A 23,997-nucleotide genomic window follows, 5' to 3' on the forward strand; every position below is an offset into this window, starting at 1 on the left:
TCAAATAATTGTGTGTTGCATATTTTATCCAAATATGACCAATCAGATGGGGCCTTACTATCTTTATTCTGCCTACCCAGTGGGTGCTGCTAAGCTATAGGCTAGACCAGCCCAAAGCTGAACCCAGTGTCTCAAAGCAGAGAGCTGAAAATAAATACTAATAACAGGACTAGAGACAAGTAATGAAATGTCAATAGCAAATAAGAATGAGAACGTCAGCTGAGATAATCAATCATGAGTAGTGTTTTAAAGTCGAAATGTTACTAACAGCACAAAAACAAACAGAAATGTGGTGGCAGGCAGCACACACTTTGTCATTTATAAAGATCGATTGAAATTCTATTTGACCTACTCATCTGTGATGGCTTATAGCACTTTACTATTATTTTATTGCGACACAAACTAGATTGGGACAGCTAATGTTTAATGTGTAATCGGTATTAGTAATATTCTTTGAATCTTAAAGTCAGCATGAAAGGAAGTTAAGTTTGGCCTTTTTTTTCTCTATTGTGACACATCTGATTGAAATGGTTTCTGAATTGAGAAAAAAAAATGTAGGGCAGTGCATTTAAGTTTAGGAAATGACTGGATCATTAAAAGACAAAATGGTGCTGCTGACAAAATGGAGGAAGATTTGAATGCCAGTTTGTATGTTTGTGGAGTATTACTGTCCACTGGAATCACCATAGGCATGCCACCTCTGGCGCAGAATGTTTTTAAATGCCCGTTGATGACAAAAACAAGAAGCAAAATTGTACATACAAAATCAGATTAAATTCATTAGAACTGCTGCCTCCCATGAAGGCACTCCACTGTTAGCCCTAAACCACTGATAGTCCCATCCTAACTGTGCGTTCACACTGAAAGTGGCAAGAATGTCAAAGTTCGCTCTGGATAGGCTAGTGACAACGATGTCTGCCTTCACTGCTCTGCCAGCAAGAGCGTCAAAATTCCCTACATTGATCTCGCATTTAAAGGGGCTGATGCAGCATATATCAGCAAATCAGTGATATATGTAATTAATTTTATGCTGAATTAGAATAGTGTAAAGTAGAATGGTGCTTGTGTTGACAGACAGACACACATCTCAACTGGTTTGGTAATGAGACCCATATTTTGCCTGGTCATGAAGCCCGACCCTTTCACCCCTTTTTTCATATAAAAGGAAAATATTTTAGACAATTGTTTTAGGTTCCCTCATTAAAAAAACATGCTTCTAGCGTGAAAATGTTGTGCACTTTTAATCAAATTCATTTAATTATGGAAGATCAACTTGTTGTGTGTGGTGTGGCTTTGCTCCACTTATCCAATATGTGCCCATATGTCTGAAATATTCCGAAGCAGCAGTAGTGTTTTGTACTGTTGTTATAGTTAGCATGAGATTCCTGCTTAAAAAAAACGTATATAACATTAATGCACATCAGTAACTTGCCAGTAACCTTTTTTACTTATGTCCCTTTAAGAAAACTTCGTAATTAACTGGAAATCTGGTGACCGTAATATTCAAACCCTTGAGAACAACTGTGGTTGGAACCAAAGTTCACAGGACTGTGTTCTCTGGAATCCTCACAAGTGGCGGACTTTTACATTCTGATTGCTTGCCTCTGAACTGCGTCATAGCTCATTACTAGGCCCACACGGAATCTGCGCGTGCAGAATTCCCCAGATTTTTAGCCCATCATTGATTCTGTGTAAATGTGTTATATGAGAGACTTGCTTTGTTTACCAAATAAAGTGGATCTAATTGGATTTGCATTTTAAACATTAAATAAAAGTTAAAAAGGTATTACTTTATATTTAATATATTAAGGTTTTAGTTATGATACTCCCAAAATAATTCCACATAAATCCACAGATTTTTAACACAATTCCGCACAGAAACAGCAAAAAATGCCCGCAGATTCCGTATGACCCTACTCATTACCATAAAGTTGACTTGATTTCAACTCTCCTCGACGCTTATCACTGCCAGCTCCCATTGAAAAGTAATGACTTCTGGCTACTTTGATGCTCTCGCGCCTTCAGTGTGAACACACAGTAATGCACTGATAACCCCACCCTTAAAGCATTCCATGTGCACAGATATATTGTTTATAGCAAACACTACTGTATACAAATAAAATAAGAAGAGTCCATTTTAATTTCATGCTGACTTAGAATATTGTAAAATAGAATGGTGCTTGTGTTGACGTCAGACACACATCTCAACTGGTTTGTTAATGAGACCCATATTTTGGCTGGTCATGAAGCCCGACCCTTTCACCCCTTTTTTCATATAAAAGGAAAACATTTTAGACAACTTAATTGTTTTAGGTTAAATCCACTAAAAGCAATAAAGTTGACTTAATCGATTTGCGTTGGGACAACATGAATGAATTGTGCAGTTTTTAAAGTGCAGTTATTTAAGTGAAAGCAACGCAAAAGAAATGTAGCGCATTACAATTCTGACACTTTAATATTGTAAAGTGAGGGATTACTTTTAAATAACATCGATGGGGACTAGGCATGGGAAAATAACCGTTTTTTTAAGGTATACCGCGGTTTGGAAAAGTCAAGGTTTTAAAACTGCCAATTTTTTTGCTATAAAGTTCCTATGGCATATGTCCGATTTTTTTAATGTTTTTTTGTTTGTTTGTTTTTTAGGACAACAGTATCTCCAGCAGAAAATATATCCAAAGATGCTGTTGTAAAGAAACCAGTTTATAGGAGAAACGATTTAACCAAGGACGAAACAAATTTACATTTTAGAAACAAATTAACAAGACGCAAAACACTTTTACCAGTCCCGAAACAAATTTACAATTACAGATTCTTTACAGAAAGGGAATGTACCACACACCGGAAGTCACACGGAATGTACCACACACCAGAAGTCACACGGGGAAAGTGTTGTTGTCGTTGGTAGTGAGCGCGGTAAATTCGTGTTGTGGAGTACATGGCGTAAATAAAGTTTATGGTGACCGAACATGGACTGCGGTCGAGGGTTGTTTTGTGGCAAACACATGAGCAGCTTAACGCGGTTTTGCTTTACATGTGGTCAGTGTTTGGAGTTTATAAAGGACGCAGATCAGACAGAAACACCAGACATACTGCATCAATGTGTTCAATATTTCAACGAGTGCCACTCGTACGCTGTAATCGTGGACATGATGTCAAGTCTACACAGTGTAAACATCTGCTTGAGGACTCTTAATAGTAAACTAAACGAAGCTGGTGTTATGGTTTAACTGGCGTCCGTGTTAACTGGTGCCCCTTTCCAGATGTAAACTATTCACGTTTGCAGATTGGCAGATTTGTCACTTTTTCACAGTAACAAAACATGCCCATACCAAATAAATATTCTTATTACTGGGTATCAGTGTCAGTGTAAACATTATTGATTTTAAAATGTGTGTGGCAGAACAGTATATAAACCAAAATTAATATAAAGAAATAATTACAACTGACATGTCATCAACGGGATTCGAACCCAAGTCAAAATGTTCAGCACATGTAGCAATTGACCTATCTAACTGAGCTATTCCGGAGTACATGTTGAGGTCAGTTTTGATAACTTTATCAGTCAACATATGTCGTGCTGTGCTTGTGGACTTGTGTTAACTTGTTTCCATGTACTTGCGTTTACATGTTTCCACATTCTCTCATGCTGATATTTTCTCAGAATAGCTCTAAATGGCAAAACGATGTTATCGCAGTTGGTCAAACCATGATATTTATAGTTGTAGACTGTTAACCTGTGTCTACAAAGTCACATACGAGCTGATACATTCCGCTGTGTGGTACATTTCGCATCACTTCCGGTGTGTGTGGTACATTCCCTTTCCGTAAAGAATCTGTAATTGTAAATTTGTTTCGGGACTGGTAAAAGTGTTTTGCGTCTTGTTAATTTTTTTCTAAAATGTAAATTTGTTTCGTCCTTGATAAAATTGTTTTTCCTATATAATTGTGTCTTTTGATAGGTAAAAATGTTTTTCAAAATGTAAATTTGTCACGAGCTTCGTAAAAGTGTTTCACACTTTGTAATTTTGTTTTACACTCCCCTACCCCTAGGAAAAGGGGGGGGGGGGACAAAAAATTGTATGATGCAGTTCACTATTTTGTTACCTTTGACAGTGGAAATGAACATGAAAGCGTATTGTACAGTACTGAACCATAACGCTCAGTGGAAATGAGCTATTAAAGAAAACAACTCACCTGGAATCTCATGAGGCCAGAAATCATTGCATGCAGGGCAATGAGGGTCACTGCGCGCTCTGAAATATCGAGCGACACAGGGAAGGTGGACCTTGATTTCACATGATGGATTTTCACATACCTGGCACTGAAAGAAAAGGAAAGAATTTTGTTTGGTATGTCTGAAAATGGCATAAAAGTGTCACTAGGTCTATGCAAATACAGTATAAACCGCACTACATGTAGTGTAAGTGATAAAAGTACACTATTAATCAAGAAAAAGTATAAAAATAAAAACAATCACTCTGCATGTGCTGCTCTTTTAAAAATGATGTCTGGAATTAAAAATCTAATCTTATGGCTGTTTTTTTGAAGGTTCATGATCTTTCCTCATGTGCATGTCATTTATTACCTGTAGGGCGATGTTGTGGCACACGTAGCACACTTTGATCATGTCCTGGTATATTGTGCGCATATATGGCTCCATTTCCACAATGCAGCGAACACTTAGAGTGTACTCACCATCTTGCTAATGCAGAAAAAAGCAGAACAAAAATGATGTTTTTGAAAGGAGTGAGTTGTTGCTAACTACAAATTTCAATATAATAGAAACTGTGATAGACGTACAGATCAAAATGATAAGCTCTCCCATGAATCTAAATTTTCTTCAAATATTTTCTAAGTGCTTTTTAATGCAGAGAATATATTTTCAACATTTAATGGTATTAATAACTAATTTTGGATAGTTTACTTCAGTTGTTTGTGCCATGATGATGGTTCATATTTTTCTTTATACACAACTGAAGTCAGAATTATTAGCACCCCTTTGAATTTTAGTTGATTTTTTTTATATTTCCCAAATGATGTTTAACAAAACAAGGAAATGTTCACTGTATGTCTGATTTTTTTTTTCTGGAGAAAGTCTTATTTGTTTTATGTCAGCTAGAATAAAAGCAGTTTAAGGTCAAAAAGGCCCCTTTAAGCTATTTTTTCCGACTGTCAACAGAACAAACCATCGATATACAGTAACTTGCCTAATTACCCTAACGTGCCTAGTTAACCTAATTAACCTAGTTAAGCTTTTAATGTCACATTAAGCTGTATAGAAGTGTCTCCAAAAATATCTAGTAAAATACTATTGACTGTCATCATGGCAAAGATGAAATAAATCAGTTATTAGAGATGAATTATTAAAACTATTATCTTTAGAAATGTGTTGAAAAAAAATCTTCTCTCCGTTAAACAGAAATTGGAGAAAAAACATTCAGGGGGGCCAATAATCCTGACTTCAACTGTTTATAAAACAGTTCTGTATGGTTCTCGAATCTGATTGGCTGATAGCCATGCGATTTTCCCGTAATAACAGCACTAGTACAGCCTCTTCACCATTGTGTATTACTCCGCCCACATACAGGAACAGCAGATGAATAAACTCACTACAGTTTGACAAATATTGCAGCTGTTGGGCAACAATGTACATTTGAGGCTTTTTAAGCAAGAATGTAGTTGTTTAGATTACAACTATGCAGTTTATTTAAAAGGATATTGCCTATTTTAAATATTCATAATTTCCGAGATTTAGCATGTTCGCCTGCCATACTGAGCAGAGCAAAGATGGTTGACGTTCCGCCACAATATGGCGACAGAGACTGCATAATAAGCCCTTAGATGAGAAAAACAGCATAAATTTCAAACCACAGCTTTTCAAATTTGACTGAACAATAACACGACAATAAAACTGGTAAGTGACATTTTAAGTCAATCTCTCTCTTTTGTATTTTGTGGTGCTGTAGTGTTTTCTTTGCTCTGGCTTTTATGGGGTTAATTATTGTGATATTCCAATTGCAGAAATTGGGAAGTCTCTGTAGACTGATGGCATTTCATGCGTTCAGCTTTATAATCTTGAAATGTCAGCAAAATCACCTGTTTTGGCATCACTTTAGACATTACCCTAGAGAATCATTCAAACACTAGCTCTAAAGTGACGTGTCAAGCAACAATGGTTTCTGCTGTTCTGATGCTGCAGATCTAATTGAATGGCAGAAGAAAGTAGTTCCTCATACAAAACGATTTATGAGACTCTCCGTGTTTAATTTTCTTTTTTCTATATACGATATTTTTGTATTATACGATAATATCACACACGTAGTAGTGCAATATAGCTGTATATCGACACTAAGGCACTCAGCCTGTGCCAACACATGCCTCCCACAAGTGCCGATATACAGCCGTATCGCATTGCTACTCATGTGATATTGTTCATAAATTTTATATATATATATATATATATATATATATATATATATATATATATATATATATATATATATATATATATATAATACTAATAATAAAGTATACCTCTTTTAACCATTTGTCTTGTACAAATTTATTCAAGACTAGCTCTGCTTCTTTTTTCTTTAATTTCTTTGAGATCAGCCTGTCGGCAGAATTTAGAATTGCTGTGGATGAGGCAGAACCGGAATCAGACTCCACAATCAGATCCATCTGAATAAAGACAAAACAGGAGATGATAAGAAACCATTTATAGATGGCCAACGTTTTTTTCTTTTTATTTAGTTATTTTTTTTTTATTTCTATATAAATGTATTTTAAAATGTCATTTATTTCTGTGATGGCATTTCAAGATTTCATTATTCTAGTATCACATGATCATTCATAAACGGTTCTAAGATCAGACTCAAATTTCCACACTTTTCTGCAGATTGTTCAGACAAGATACAATATACAATAATAAAATAGGTTAGTAATTAGTAATTCTACATACAAAATGCCTTTTGTGAACTGTGAATAATAAAATCCATAATCAGCAGTTAAAAAATGAACCGTTCTTAAAATACTAATTATGATAATACTGAACAGCAAATCAGTATTAGAATAATTTGTGATGGATCTTGTGACTCTAAAGGCTGAAGTAATAATGCCAAAAAATAACTTTTTTCTGCATCACAAAAATAAATACAATTTTAAAATGTATTCAGTATGCAATAATATTTGTATATTAAGACATAAAATAAGATTTGAAAAATATTATAAGTATTTACTATTTTTCTGAACAACTCCAGCTCGTTCTCCGCATAATCAGCAGCCATTCGTGTAATGTCGGTTTCTGCCATATTTACCTGAACAACAGATTAAAATAATTTCATTTCTATTAAAATAACTTCATTACTATTATATATTAGTAGTATACAAAAACAAAAAATAATATCTAACACATTTATTGAGTAGACAGCATAAAAAACTCTCCTTAAACATGAACGTATTTTAGATTCAACAAACCAAAACAAAATGTTCCTGGCCATCCTCCTCCGACATCCCTTTACGGATATGCATAAAGAGGGGCTGAAGGTGAGTGTTGACAACATTGATGAAATCATCAATTTTTTCTTGCCCTAGAATAAAACAAAGAAACAGAATTCAAAGAAAGCACTTGTATCTATACACAGTAGCTGATATTCAGTTAGCAGCTATGGGGCACAGAAACAACATAAAAATAATTTTGCTCTTAAATATCAGTTAATAAAATATAAAGAATTCCAGTGGATATATTGTGATGTATGCGAGACAAATTAGCTTTGCAAATTAGTATCATTCGTCTGCTTTTGGCATCTGATATAGAGCTTTTGTATGCAGAAACTGACAGACAATGCTCAAGAGGGTTACAACTCGGACACATTAAGCCAGAGTTTCTCAAGTTGATGGGTGCATTTATACAGGTATGTGCCAAAAAAATTTGAATATCGAGGGAAAGTCCATTTATTTCAATTATTTGTTTCAAAAAGTGAAACTTGTGTTATATTAGTTTACTACACACAAAGTGAAATATTTCAAGCCTTCCATTTCTTTTCATTTTAATAATTATGGATAATTATTAATATAATATAATAATTAAAGATTAAAGAAAAACTCAAATCCAGTATTTTACAAAATTAGAATATCATGACGAAGTTCAACATTGTCGGCTCCCTGTGTCTCAATCTAGTCCACTAATTAATGCAAAGCCTTGAAATTGTCTCAGCCTGGCTTAGTAGGCTTCAGAATCATGGGGAAGACTGCTGATTTCGTTGGAACCCACCATAAGGAGGAAAAGTCTCAAAAAGCAATCGCAAAAGAAGCTGGATGCTCACAGAGTGCAGTATCTAAGTATATTAATTGTGTTAAAAAGAAGGGAAAATGTGGCTGGAAAAAGTGCACAAGTATGACCACAGCCTTGAGAGGATTGTCAAGCAAGGGTGACAGAGCTGGTGCCAGAGCATCAAGAACCACCACATACAGACATCTGCATGACACAGGCTACATCTGTAGAATTCCATGTGTCAAGCCACTACTGAACCAAAAACCATGTTAGAAGTGTCTGTGCAGGGCTAAAGAGAAAAAGTACTGGTCTGTTTCACTGTGGTCCCAAGTCTTCTTTTCAGATGAAAGCAAAATTTGTATTTAATCTGGAAATCTGAAGGAAGAACGGAGTCTGAAGGAAGAACGGAGGGAAACAAAAGTCAAGGTGCTTAAAGTCCAGTGCGAAGTTTCCTCAGTCAGTGTTGGTTTGGAGAGCCATATCATATGCTGGTGTGGGTCCATTGTCTTTTGTCATGTCTAAAGTCAACGAAGCTCTATACCAGGACATTTTAGAGCACTTCTTGCTTTCAAGCTTTTTGGAGATGATTTTATTTTCCAGCAGGACTTGGGACCTGCACACAGTGCCAAAGCTACCAGTACCCGGTTTAAGGACCATGGCATCCCTGTTCTTAATTGGCAAACTAGAAACTGACTGAAAACACCTGACTTAAACCCCATTGAAAATCTATGGGCTATTAACAAGAGGAAGATAAGGGAACAGAGACCCCGAAATGCAGACGAGTTCAAGGCCTCCATGCCATTACATGATGCTGTAATTTGTGCAAAGGAGGCCCACCAAGGACATAATACAGTACGTTAACACACTTTTCAGTAGGCCAACAGGTGTTTAAGATCCTTTTTTATTGGTCATATGAAATATTCAAATTTTGTGAAATACTGGATTTAAGGTTTTTTTCATCTTTAATACATAATCATTCAAATTGAAAGATATAAAGACTTGAAATATTTCACTTTGTGTGTAGTGAACTAAAATAACAAACAAGTTTCGCTTTTTGAAACAAATTATTAAAATAAATGGACTTTCCCTTGATATTCAAATTTTTTGGCACATACCTGTAATGTATTTATTCAGTGAGTTATATTATGTCACACTTTACGTTTCTTTAGTAGGATTCTGCAGGTAATGCCGTAGTGTAAATCCAAGAATGAACATTGTGAAGTGAAATATGCAGATCAGTGGGGCCCAAGGGATTGAGAAATACTGTATAAAAGCGACAGTTCTCCCAAAAATGAAAATCCTATCATCACTTTATCACTTTTCACTTCTTCCAACCAGTTTGGGTTCTGTTTAACACAAAAGAAGATAAGAATAGTGGAAACCTGTAACTATTGACTTTCATAGCATTTGTTTTTTCTAGAATGGAAGTCAATAATTACAGGTTTCCAACATTCTATAAAAAATATCTACTGTTATGTGCAACTGAACAAAAAAAAACAAAAAAAAAAACCTCAAACTGGTTTGGAATGAAAACAGGATTTTAATTTTTGGGTGAACTCTATCCCTATCGGCGTGAGTGTTTTCTTCATACCTCCATGGAGCTCGCAGCACTTCTTGTGGAGCATTCCAGCCTGAGCTGCACTGACGATGCCGTTGGTCATCATGTTCTGCAGGAACAGCCTGTGTCCGTCACCCATCTGTCTAGACATGACTGCTAAATGTCCTCTTCAGCTGGAAAACACATGTGCAAATAAGCTAAATTTCCCAAACTCAAGCAAACATGAGCAAGAATCGACTTGAAACAAGTAAACCTGCATGATGCATCAACATAAAACCTTTGGCTTTTATTGACATTTGAGTAGTTTGAAATAATATAATGTATAAAAAATAATAGAGAGAAATAAATCTGTAAAATAACAGTAAGCATACTGGCAGCTTATTACAAGGTTTTTGCAGCAAAATATACAACACCAAGCCAGACAATATATCACTTTAAACTATTAAAAAAGTTCATAAGAGTCACTTTTTACACCTTTTTAAGGTTAAAGGTGAACGGAAGAAGGACCAAGGTCTCATAATGCAACTCAAAAGCATAAATAATAAATAAAAACATGAATCACAAAATATGAAAAACCGTACTATGGTAAAGCACTTTATATTATTTAGCAGAATTAATCTGCTGTGGTAACACAAAACCATTGGTAACTTAATATAAACAAATGACCAAATACACTTGTTTTCTACAACTATGTGGCATTTTATTTACCACTACAATACACCACAGTTTACTGTAGTAAAAACTCAAGTATACTAACGTTACAGTATTTATAATTTATATGTTGCCTTCGTTAACAAAGACTTTTATTTAAATACTATCATATACAGTATAATACTCTTCACTATAGTTCGGTTTAAAAACACTGTAGTGTTTTCTAAAAAAGATTTTTAAAATACTATAACGTTACATGTACTATATTTTTATGTGGTAACGTTGGTAACTCAATGCAAAATTCCACTTAAAATAAAACGACTGAACACTCAAAGAGAGACGTAAATGGTTTTAGTGAAGCGACGTTTGTTCCTCGTAAACAAACCTGTTTTCAATTGTACGGACGAGCTGTCAGTTCGTGTAATATTCGCGGGTTCCCACTAGAAACAACACTTCCTGCCACGTGGTTTGCGTTCTTCTTCTTCTTTGCGTCCTCAATGGCAGATGCCGTCCTTTTTGTTGGATTACTGCCCCTTCTGTACTATTTAAAAAAATAATATTTTTTTTAATTTTCCCTTAAAATTCCAGGAAGCATTTCCTTCCTTTTTGTTTTTCGGCACATGCTACTTATGATATTTACTCATCTGTTGGGTCATCATTTCTTGTCTTTCTGAACATTTCCTGAAAGACACCCGCCTATATGTACAGTAATAGATAAATGTATATAGTTCATGTAGTTTCATTTTTGTTTTTGTTTGTTTTTTACTTATTTGTAAGTGATTAATATAATATAAATATTAATAGAATTAAATAAACAATTTTTGGACCATCTAACATACCCTTATGGACCCCCGTTTAAAAAAAAATATTATGATAACTGACTTAGAGAATTACCTGAAACACAGCAGGCAACACTTCAGTTTGATGATGGAATACATAATATTATTAAACATAGTATCACCACTCACAGAGTACAAATTATTATTTTATTGGACAGCAGCGCATCACCCAAGAATGAAAAATGCTGTTAATTTACTCAAACACCATTCTTTAGAATATTACAGAAGAATTTTTTAGCTGAAGCACTGATTCTTTGTGATTGAGCCTAAAATTAATAAATAAATAAATAAATAAATAAATAAATAAATAAATAAATAAATAAATAAATAAATAAATAAAGATAAAACTAAATTCTGATTAATGTATAATGTGGATATTAATTTTGGTTTGCACATATATAATTAACCGATAAAAGAGCAACACACACTCACAAATAACATTTGCTGTTTGTTAAAAACTTTTAATATTTAAAATGAGCTGAAACAACACAAATCTTGAGGTTTTTTTTTTTTTTTTTTGGAACAACTTAATTGTTTTATGTTCAATACACTTCCATTTTTTTAAACTAATAAGCTAACTTAATTCCTTCATGTTGTCCCAACAAAAACGCAACTTTTTTTACAGTGCATGATCATCAACATGGAACACACATCACAAGAATTTATTTGTCTTTAATAATGTCATTTTGGGGCACCACGGGGACGCAGTGGGTAGCACTGTCACCTCACAGCAAAAAGGTTGCTGGTTCAAGCCTCAGCTGGGTCAGTTGGCATTTCTGTGTGGAGTATGCATGTTTTCCCCATGTTCGCGTTGGTTTCCTCCGGGTGCTCCGGTTTCCCCCACAGTCCAAAGACATGAGCTAATTGAATAAGCTAAATTGGCCATAGTGTATGTGTGTAAATGCAAGAGTGTATGGGTGTTTCCCAGTGATCGATGGGTTACAGCTGGAAGGGCATCCACTGCGTAAAACATATGCTGGATAAGTTGGTGGTTCATTCCGCTGTGGCGACCCCTGATTATTAAAGTAACTAAGGCGAAAAGAAAATTAATGAATAATGTCATTTTAAAAAATGGGATTATATAAGGCATTCCTTAAAATTTAAGGCTAACCTAAGTTGAATAATTAATAGATCAACAAAATGAATAAATCTATACCAATTTCCATCCACTAGACGTCACCGATGAGCCTCCATACAGCATTGCCATATGACTTCAGTAACACGCATATGGATCCTTTAAATAGGCTATTTAACGTAATTAATACATTTAAACTCTTTAAACCTCTGGGTGTCCGTCTTCCTGATTTGGTTAACTAAATGCTCCGACATAAACAAAATATTACAAAAATGTACGAAAAATAAATCTACATTAATTTATCAAATTAATATAGTTGAACTACAAAAATAACTGAATCTAGCACACAAATAAATGAATAAAAACTACGATAAAATTAATTTAAAAAATATTAAAATGATAAAAAGACAAATTCAACATTAAAATTATTCCAAATACAGAAAACATACAGATAAAAACAACTACATTAGCATCTCATTTGTACTGCTGAAAAGAGCGTTGAAGACAATGGAAACTATAACCTAATTTCATATGTAGCTATGAAAGAAGTGAAACAGGTAATTGCAAAACCAAAAAAAAAAAGTTCTCTTAAATGTAGTCTAGTCGTTTCACACTTCCATTTTTTGGGAGCCCTGTGTGCTTTCGGATGGTTTCCTTTTGCGCTTGACTAACTCACAAACAACAGGCTGTAACGCAGACTACATGACGGCTTTCCGTGGAATTCTGCTTTCCCTTTTTTTCTGAGTGTGTGAAAGAGCAGGTTAGAGATCAGTGTGAGCGTGAGATCACTGTGTGTGTGTGAGAGAGAACAGCGCGGGCGCGAGCAGGTCTGGAGTCAGTGGAACAGATGGTCGTCCGCGTCTCTTCCAGGAAAGTTTGATACGCCCTTTTTGATGAAGTTCAATGTTTCGTTTGCGAATAGGGAAGCAACCAGCAGACTGAAATTTCCACAGTTTGAACTGCTCGTCTGGACTTTTTGTGTGGCATTTTCGTGACGAAAACAATTTAGTTGATCTACAGAGAAGCAAAGTTTCTTATGTTTTACTTAGCGAACGAGGAAACATATAGGTACAGTGAATATATATATACTCTGCTGCATTTTTGGCGAGGAATCATGTTTTGTTAACCGTTTGGTGCTGTGAATTTTATTTCTGTAAGATTTATTCTGTGTGTTTTCATGCAGGATATAGGATGTCTTCCTTATTTCTTCTTTGCCAGATCATCCTTACACTCGTCTGCCAGGCACTATGTGACGGTAAACCTTTATTTAACTTTTTTTTTTTTCATTTAATTTTTGTATTGCTTGATGACTTAGATGGACTATTTATAAGGCTATTTTAGATATAATGTGTCGATATTATATGTTGCTATCAGTAGTTACCAATGGGCAGATTTAGTGATTTAGGAGCCCTAAGCAATTCCAGCCATGGGGCCCAAAGTCCTAAAATGCACCCTTTCTATTTTTATTTCATTTTTAATTTATTTAGTTTTTTTATATCACTCAAACGTCTTTTCTACATTTTATCTTACTGCAGTCTCTACATTTTAAATGATGAGATTACATATTATAAATGTCTATGTAACTTTTGAAAAAAGACGTCTAATTGACGTTTTGCAGTAGGGCTGGAAAATATATCGTTTCAGCATCGATATTACAATGTGATCATTACCAATAGTCATATCAAGGCATATGACAATAAACATTTTCAAGGTATACCGTGGTTTAGAAAAGTCAAGGTTTTAAAAGCACCAAAATTTTCTGCTATACTGGGCCCAAACTTCCTAAAATGCACCCTTTCTACTTTTATTTCATTTTTCATTTATTTAGCTTTTTTATATATCTCTCAAACGTATTTTCTACATTTAATCTTAATGCATTGTCTACATTTTAAATGATAATTAAAAAATAAACGCATAAATTTGACTGCTGGACTGCTCCATGATTGGGGACGAATTTGTGCAGATCTAATGATAATTTATTTTCTAATATCATTATTACATAACATTACATTATTATATAAATAATAAAATGTATTATATATTAAATATTATTTAATTACTTTAAAATTGTATTTGTTTGACTCTCACCATACAAAAGATAATAGAAAACAGCATTATATATAGTTTATAAGTATAATTTATACATCTAGATATTTATTGGGGGCCCCCAGATTTCCTAGGGCCCTAAGTAGCTGCTTAACCCCTGGTAACCAATAATATCAAATCTCTGCACTTTTTTTTATGTCTTATCCTAGCAGACACACAACACCATGAGATGTTAATATTAAGTTAGACCTTAGTTGCCTGCATCTAAAGACGATGTTATTTTGATGTCCAATAACGACGCAACATGACATTGATATTTGGTTGATTTTAGGTTGCGTTGGAAAGTAACCAAACAGCAACATCTGTCCAACATTGGACATTTACATCGGCCTGACATTGAGCTCTGATGTCAACCCGACTTTCATTTCCAAACAAAATGCAATGTCCCAGGCATTGGGGTACAACGTCAATTTGGCATCATGTTGATGTTATATTGACATCCTGTGCCGGCTGGGATAGTTTTAGTGAAGGAAAAAGCATAACAATAGCCTTTACTGATCTACTCGGATGCTAATTTTATTCTAATTCATTTACCATGATGAATTATAAGGAATTATACAACATCTTTTGCCAGTCATCAGAAATGTTTCTACATACACACGGACTCCTGCAAGATGTGATTGAGGTAAAGTTGGTTTTATATTGACACATTCAGACTTTCTCCTTAATAATATAATTTCAGAAAAGTATTTGCAAACTCTAAATATTGAAATCATATTAGCAACCAATGACTTTGAAAATACAATATTGTTTACTATCAATTAAATAGCGCCAATGTTGTTTTTGAGTCATATTTACAAGTGATTTTAAGCTGAATATTCAAAGTACCATGTAAACAATATAGGGAACATGTCACAAGTTGTCACTGAACGAATGTGAGAATATAAAACCAACTTTACCTCAATCAAGATGTAGCCTATTTTAAAGATTATTTAGTCTGCAAAACATCTGCTGTGTTCAAAAGTCTGATAAATGTCTATTAAACGTCTGATGAATGAGCAAATCTTAAATAGGCTACATATTCTAAATGTCTATTTAATATTTGAAAATAGATGTCTAATTGACGTTTTGCAGTAGGGCTGCACATTACGTCGTTTCAGCATCGATATCGTAATGAGTTCCTTCCCAATAGCCACATCTAGGCATGGGACGATAACCATTTTCAAGGTATACCGTGTTTTGAAAAAGTCAAGGTTTTAAAACCACCAAAATTTTCTGCTATACGGTAATATTTTTTATTTACGTTTTTTTGTTTGTTTGTTTGTTTTTTCATATTTAGCTTTTTTTTAGGACAACAGTCAATAATCCATTTGAATTATTTAGTGTGACATGTTTACTGCTCCAGAATACTTAAAATGTTTCTCAAAATAAAATATATAGTGGTTTCAAAGGGGAAATAAGTTTTAAGTTTTTTAGCCAGACATCAAGGAACATGTTTTAGACCAGTAATCACAATACTGTGAAACCGTGATATTTTTATCCAAGGTTTTCACACCATCAGTATCTTATGCTGGCCCATGCCTAGTCACATCTCAAGCATACGAAATGTTGAGTCTGGATTATAATTAATCATTTTGCTAGTGTTTTTTGAGGCCTGTGACTGTGTGAGGGTTTTAAAAGGATTTAGGCATAAGCAAATGTACTGTTTGTAACTTCTGATAAATAAATAATCATTAGCTTTGTTGAATTGTTTATAAAATGAAAACTCCGTCCGGGAGCAAGGCGAGGGACATCATGGGTAAGGATCCAATTGCAGTTTAATAAGATTATTCATGCAGGCAAACATCAAAAACATATGAGGCTAGTACAAAAAGGACAATCCAGGAACGTAGTCAAAAACAGGCAATGGTCAAAATAGGCAACTAAACAGGGTCAACGATATAACAAGGCTGTGGTCAAAAATACAAACAGGAAAAAACAAAGAAACATCAGGACAAGCATACAAACATTATTTCAACATTAATGACTTCGTGCTGAACAAGTGTTTGTGTGGTGAATAAGTAGTCCATGTAATCAGTCCATGAAGGGCTACAGCTGTGTGCATGTAATCATCAGAGTTCCGGAAACAGGTGTGTGTGTGTGGTGCATGACAGGATTTGTAGTTCCTTAACATAGCTGTAGCTCACCAGCGATCTGTCAAGAACGGATCGCTGGAGATCACGACAGTTATATTTCTTGCACTTCCCTACAGAATCATCCCAATCAATTTAAAATTATAAATTCTTTACAGTTTTTCAACTCATCTGGTGAAATCGTATTCGTATTGCAATAAATACCGCATAATAAAAAAAAACACAATGTACAATTTTTCCAATATTGTGCAGCCCTATTTTGCTGATGAGCAAGCACTGTAATAAATGTCTTCCACATGTAAACACAAACATCACATAGACGTCTCTGTGATGTACATGTGTGCTATCAGGGAATTTCAAATGTTGCATGTTTTTAACCTTTTCCTATCTTGTATTTCCCATCTCTGTATGTTCTTCAGATCCCATTAAAGACTTGAATTGTTTTAATGACTATGAGGAAGAAATGACATGCAGGTTCTCTCCTGAAAGTCTCAGAAGTTGCTCTGGATACAAGCTGAACGCCACACAAAAACTAGCATATGAGTGAGTGTTTGTACTTGCCTGTTATTCCTCCTTAACTATTTTTAACAAGCTGTTTATTTCGTAATAAATTTACATGCTGAACGTTTCCTCCAGAATAAATAGGTATTCTTGCATCTTTGAGAGAAGTCATCACAATGCCATTTGTGAATGCAAAATTGAAGTGCAAGGCTTTATTACAGAAGAGATCTTCTCAGCTTCACTTCTGGAAGGAACAAAGGTTTTATTACGAAAGGATTTCAAGACTATAGATTATAGTGAGTATAAATGCTTGTTTAGCCTTTTATAGAAATAGAAGGAATTTTTTAGCATTGACAGACATGTTTAAAATGAGTTTTCTTTTTCTGCAGTCAAACCAAAACCTCCAGTGTTACTTGTGGAGAAGATAGAAAATGGAAACTTTCATGTTACCTGGAATGATAGCTATAAGCAAAAGGATGTCTTTACAAATTTTTTGTTTATAACTCTGACCTATGGGATCATAGGAGAAAATGAAACAGTAAGGAAGATGGCATATAGATGATATAAAATGTTTTTGTACTTACAGTTGAAGTCAGAATTATTAGCCCCCCTGTGTTTTTCCCAATTTCTGTTTAACAGAGAAGATTTTTTCAACACATTTCTAAACATGATAGTTTTAATAACTCATCTCTAATAACTGATTTATTTTCTCTTTGCCATGATGACAGTAAATAATATTTGATTAGATATTTTTATGACACTTCTATACAGCTTAAGTGACATTTAAGGGCTTAAATAGGTTAATTAGATTAACTAGGCATGTTAGGGTAATTAGGCAAGTTATTGTATCCAGAAGAAAAAATATTATCAGACATACTGTGAAAATTTCCCTTTTCTGTTAAACATAATTTGGGAAATATTTAAAAAAGAAAAAATATTCAAAGGGGGTGAATAATTCTGACTTAAACTTTATGTAGATTTTTCATAAATAAAATAAAAACAAACATTGTCTATACAGATTTCCAGAAAGGTGGCAAACACTGTTGGATTCCATGACATCGTGGGCACTAATCTCCAGCCAAAAACTGAATACATTCTGACAGCAAAAATGAGCTCAGACTACAATGATCAGAAGATATATAGTGATCAGAGTGAAGCAGTTCATTTCACCACTGGTAAGTACAGTAAATCTATTTATCTTAAACTTTTAAAAGTATGTAACAAATATTGTAAATAAAATATTAGAAATAAAAAAATGGACCAGGAGTCTACTGCGCAGTGCTATTACAGTATTACAGTGAAATAATTATTAATGCCATTTTCATTGACTTGCACGAGTGGTCTGAGGCACTGGTTTCAGAAAAATTTTCCCTTATAATTTTTCTTTTCAAATATATATATACATATATATATTTACAGAGTGGGCCATTTATATGGAGACACCTTAATAAACTTATTGGGAATTTCACAAGAAAAAACAATGGTGTGCTTGGTTTTAACGTAACCTTATTCTTTCATGGGTTATTAACAAGCCCCCTCATATATACTAATGTGCCACAGACAGGACGTTAATATCACCAACCATTCACACTTCATTAAGGTGTAGCCATATAAATGGCCCGCTCTGTATATATACAGCATATATAAGTTCACCCCTCACAAATCTCTCATTTAGATTAATATTTTCTATTGGAAACTATACAATATTATATTTGTGCATATACATTAGATTAGTCAGTGCTGAAGCCAGATCTGCAGCTTATCTAACAAAATAACTAACGATAACGGTCCAAAATGAGTACACCCACATTTATATGTTAGGGAAAAATATTGAATGATATTTTTAAAAAGAGCCAAATGCAAAGGGAAACAAAAATGTTTAAAAGTTTGTTGAAATTGTGTAGTTTGTAATTTTCTTTCCCATTACTTCACATGAATTTAAATGTATTTTTTTCACATTTCTGAAGATTTTTTGGGGCCTAAATATGATTTCATTAAATATATCTGTTTACTAAATATGTTTTGTTGAAATGCACCTAAATATATGACCCATGTTCACAGATTCATCTCAAAATAGGGTGCACTCAATTATGTTAAGCACTGTGTGTGTATATATATATATATATATATATATATATATATATATATATATATATATATATATATATATATATATATATATATATATATATATATATATATATTTATTTATTTATTATTATTTTTTCACTCATTTAAAATGTTTCAGTGTTTTTGAAAATAGGATTTTAAGCGCAACAGCAGGTGTTCCTTGCAGAAAGCATCCATCTGATGGACACTTATTCTGGAATCAGTTGTATGTCTCTATAAGGGTTAAATGTGAAATGTCATTTGTTTTGGTTATATCTAATTGCAATATTTTGTCATGGTCATCTGTTATTTGTTCCAGAGCAAACAGATTTGACTGTAGTATTACTGTTTTAGAACTTTGTATGCATTAGGCTTAATATGCTTAGGCTTACTACTATATGAAAACGCAGCCATTGTTCTTTTGACTGATTTGCATAGAATTGTTATGTTGTTAAATGTTATTGTTCAGTAAAGGTCATTTTATATGAATTACAGTATTATTAAATAAAAATACTTTGTCTTGCAAAATGGTGAGTGTTTGTAGTGATTGACAGTTCAAGCTACATTGTTCCACCATTTGATGGCAACAGAGATTGTGTAATGATAAATCATAAAGGGCGTTTTGAAGAGAGCAATTCTCCATATTTGTTAAAAGAAGGCATTGAGTTTTCTCAGCAGACATTTTAAACTATTACTAAATGGATTGAGAAATGTAGATAAATCTTGCTTCAAGTTGTTCTCTCTCTTTTGTATATTGTATAGCTATATGTAGATATAGGAGTTTGGTTTTTGCATTGCTTTGAAGCCCAAGCTAATTATGGGGTTATTCCCAGATGTAGCACAGTAATAAAGACTGAACTGTTGATTCAGTGATTCAGTTTATGTCATGCAGCCCTATAATCCAAATTTGTGAGCAATATCCTTTGTTTTATCATCATTAAGACATTACAATAATATATATGATGCAATTAAATAAATAATTCAGAAATTGCTCAGCTGTTAATAGTCTACTTCAGATATAGCTTGTATGAAATGTAAATGTGCATGTAGTGTAATAAAGTATGTAGTGGTGCTACATGGCAGTGGGTGAGGCTGAAGGTCTTGTTTGCCATACTATGTTCACTGCAACTCTCTTATTGGTTGAATTATCTTCACAGGATCATGGGTAATGTAGTTTTTCTGCATTGAACATGGTTGTTTTTTTATAATTAAGTTTAATTCATGCAAACAGATGGATATAAGCACATAAGCTTAAAGCTGTCTGTCTTCAAAGGTTTAACAGTTATTATTAAAAACATATTTATTGGTTAAGAAAATGAATGGGGTTTATATTACTGAAACTTTCCGATCGTGGAAACAGCAGTGGAGTTCCTGTACCAAATATTCATTTTCTTAACCAATAAATATGTTTTTAATAACAACTGGAATGTCAGATGAATGACACAAAGAATTTTCGGACATGTTAGACTGCAGCAACTGACTGTGTGGTGATAGTCTATTAATGCTTATCAATCTGTATGTGTTCCACAGCACCATTACCAACTGAAATAGTCAAACTGGTGGTTCCACAATTGTGTATTGGTTTACTCATCATCATTTGTATGATCTTCATCTGTGTTTTGAGGTAAGACTTGTCTCACCATCACTCTTCATTTAGCCTTATTACTATTCCTTTACGCAACCTTAACAAGTCCTGACGCACTTTATTTCTTTATTACAGGATGAAGTCAAATTGGTGGGACAAGATCGCCAAGCCGACAATTATAGACAATTTTGGAAATAAGGTGAAAACAATGATCAACTAGAAAAGTAAAGCTTGTAGACAAACTCTATGGCATCTTGAGAAAGCTGAGTCTGAAAGTTTAAGTAATCTCAAAGTTTAAATCATTGAAGTAGTTTTAAGAAGTTTGAAACAGTTATAACTAGGGCTTAATTTGTGCCGGAACATCTGAAATCTGATCCGGCACCTAATTTTACAGATCCTCCTTCTCAACCGCCCTCCTCCCCCGTCCGCTGTTCACTTTCACTTTCTTCACTTTCTAGTTGCTAAGCAGTTGCTAACAAAAATGAACCTAGCACAAATTAGTATGTTGTTAGCATGAATTTAGTATGAATTGGCATGTTGCTAGTATGATTAGTATGTGTGTTAGTATGTTTCTAGAAGGGATTGGTATGGTCAATGGCAGTTTTTTATAATAACTCTATGGGACATTTGCTAGGGTGCCGAAAGTGGTTGCTAGGATGTGGCTAGTAAATTGAAAGGTCATCAGTGATTGGCAGATTGGTAGTCTGTGGTAAATGAGAGTAAGCTTAAGTCTGTATGACAGTGTGGTGCAAAGTTATGAGGTCACAAAGTTTGGTCCAATGTTAAGTCAATGGGACTTTTCCGAATTTTCCAGGACAGTTTTCAAAAAACCATAAGTTGGATCAGTTGGAAAAGATATAGCAACTTAATTCAGTATAGGTTGGAGGTTTGGAGTAAGTTTGGTGGTTGTAGTATGAACGGTCTAAGAGGAGATGAGTTCTTAAAATAGTCTAAAGCAGGTCGCACACCAGAAGCGCCGCAACATGGGCGCGCACATGACAGTTAAAAGTATTACACACCAGATGCGCACATTCGCATGATATTTAACATGAAACTAATCAGATGGCGCATTGTGGCGCGGCAGGAATATGAACAGCATCCTGAGTCGTGGCTGGGCGCCGCCCACTTGTGGCGCCGGTGTGTGTACCCTGATAGAACCTATGTTTAGAATTCTGAAATGTATGACGCTACGCGGCGCTTCTGGTATGTGACCGCCTTCAGAAGAAGACGGAAGAAGAATAAGTTAATGTAGTATAACAGTATGTTGGCCTTTTCAAGCCACCATATTTAATGTCATAGTTTATTATAATGTGAGTCATAATAACTCCTCGTGTTTCCTTCATGTTTCATAGGGTCATGTTTTGCCTACTTTCTTCAATGCAGTCTCCCCAATTCACGTTGAGGTTCTAAATCTAGACCTCGAGGAGGAAAAGAAATTGTATGTTATTTTATTTATACACTGTAATCATGCTTAGTGACATTCTATGTCTTCTCAATTACACCTCAACATATCTGTCTTTCTACAGGATCTCACAATTACATGTGAACCCAAACAATGAGAGAAGTTCTCACAGTCTTGAATCATCACCAGGGGATTATGGCCAGGCCATCTGTGATTCTGGTAGCAATCCGATGCAAGATCTCCGATCACAAATTGAACTCGCAATGGCTAAAGATTTCTTACGGTTGACATTGAACACACCACCCAGTCAATTCACTGAGATGCCATACAACAGTGTTGAGTCTTCTTCAAAGGAAAGGAATTGTGCTAACAGAGATTCGGGCAACTGCTCGGGTTCATCGGTTTTCAGCAACAAGTCATATTTGGAAGGATCCACTGATGATTCTTCATTTTTGAATCTGAACTGTGATCATTCTGATGATAGGAAAGTCTCAGACTCCGTATTTAAGCTGGAAAACTCCATTGATATTCTTAAGAGCCCGCAGAACTTTCCTGCTGATCACTCTCCGGATGAAGGATATCAGGCTTTCAGTGCTGTTGCGGAAAGAGAGATGTTGTAGATGGTTTTGTGAAACTTTCTTCTGATGTTGATGCAGACGACAAGGTGATCAGGCAAAATCTAATCACCAGTGCCAATCCACTGTATCCTCCTCTGTTTCATCATGATCACACAATCGCAAGGGATGATCCCTATAAAGCTTTTCAAGACGTATCAAAAAACACAGGGGAACAATGGAGCACGAGCATCAGCACTGAGCGAACACTTAATGAATGTGGAGCTCTGAAATTCCCCCATGTTGCCGGCCAAACAGTCCCGTTACAGGACACTGCTTGGGCCTTTTTGAATATCCCACCGGCTGTTGAAATAGACTTTTCATATCACGCTGTCTAACTGTGTTGCACATAAGTAAAACATTTCATTCTCTTTGCATATAACCTTTGGAGTCGCAATGAATCATCCTTCAATTTCCAAACCACAGATCCTCTTTGTGGATGACGTTTATGTAAGCGTCTCAGGCCACCGGGGGAGCCAGCACAATGAATCATTCATTTGGAAGTTGACCAGTTACTGGAACTATGCAAATGCTCACTATTTGTTTAGAGTTAAGACTTTAAGATTAGGTTTTACTCTTTTAACTCTGATGATTTGGACAGACTTCCCTGAAAACTCTGTGATGTCAAAACAACATTTAGCATGACGTCGAAAATGCAAATCGATTAGATGTCAAAACCTTTTACATCTATTTAACATCCACGCATCGATGACCTTTTGACCACCAAAATAATGACACAAAAAGTATTGTACTGTAAGAAATAAGAATTGTATTAATCTGAAAGCTTCAATTGCAAATTTACATACACTGTAAAACCCAGCAGTCAACTTTATCAAATGAAATGAGTGTAGTTAACTCAAAACTGTCTGAAAGTTAATCAACACAGGCTCATTGTAAAAAGTAGCCCTGCGGACATTTCTGAAGGCAGCGAATTACGTAGGCGGAGGTACGTATGGCTGCATTTCATTTTTTTAAACGAATGCTACCGGGCGGTGTGAAGCCGTTCCTTTTCGCGCTTACCAGCTGACCGCTTACCTCCGTATGGACGGCATTCCGATTGCAACCAGTTTGTCCAGTTAGTGCGCCACGTATGATGCAGAGAGGAGTTGACCACAAAGACAGGGGTTTGAGTCTGGTGAAGAGAGGTTCCATAAAGCAGGTAAGACAAAAACAGAATCCAAAATATAAAGCATACAAGTGAATAGCAGGGTGA

General features: G+C 34.8%; 2 protein-coding genes across 2 annotated transcripts in view; one reads left to right on the forward strand and one right to left on the reverse strand.

The window, feature by feature from the left end:
- The window catches only part of nsmce1 (NSE1 homolog, SMC5-SMC6 complex component), an 11,860-nt gene extending 905 nt beyond the window's left edge, over nt 1-10,955 (reverse strand). Inside the window, exons 1-7 of the mRNA XM_056452391.1 lie at nt 10,867-10,955; nt 9,864-10,003; nt 7,477-7,589; nt 7,239-7,316; nt 6,535-6,681; nt 4,586-4,702; nt 4,195-4,321 (exon numbers count right to left, since the gene is read on the reverse strand). Coding sequence (XP_056308366.1) covers nt 4,195-4,321; nt 4,586-4,702; nt 6,535-6,681; nt 7,239-7,316; nt 7,477-7,589; nt 9,864-9,981 — 700 coding nt within the window. The 5' untranslated portion in view covers nt 9,982-10,003; nt 10,867-10,955. The remainder of the gene's footprint in view (nt 1-4,194; nt 4,322-4,585; nt 4,703-6,534; nt 6,682-7,238; nt 7,317-7,476; nt 7,590-9,863; nt 10,004-10,866) is intronic.
- A 2,310-nt stretch (nt 10,956-13,265) lies between these two features.
- Nucleotides 13,266-23,281, forward strand: LOC130221674 (uncharacterized). Its single transcript, XM_056454239.1, is given in 11 exon segments — nt 13,266-13,463; nt 13,579-13,650; nt 16,993-17,116; nt 17,210-17,370; nt 17,464-17,612; nt 18,093-18,249; nt 20,714-20,807; nt 20,904-20,967; nt 22,121-22,206; nt 22,295-22,770; nt 22,773-23,281. Coding segments are annotated over 10 exon segments (1,725 nt in total). The 5' UTR covers nt 13,266-13,463; nt 13,579-13,586; the 3' UTR covers nt 23,123-23,281.
- The last annotated feature ends 716 nt before the right edge of the window (nt 23,282-23,997 follow it).

This window comes from Danio aesculapii, chromosome 3 (genome assembly GCF_903798145.1).
Source record: "Danio aesculapii chromosome 3, fDanAes4.1, whole genome shotgun sequence".
Lineage (NCBI taxonomy): Eukaryota > Metazoa > Chordata > Actinopteri > Cypriniformes > Danionidae > Danio > Danio aesculapii.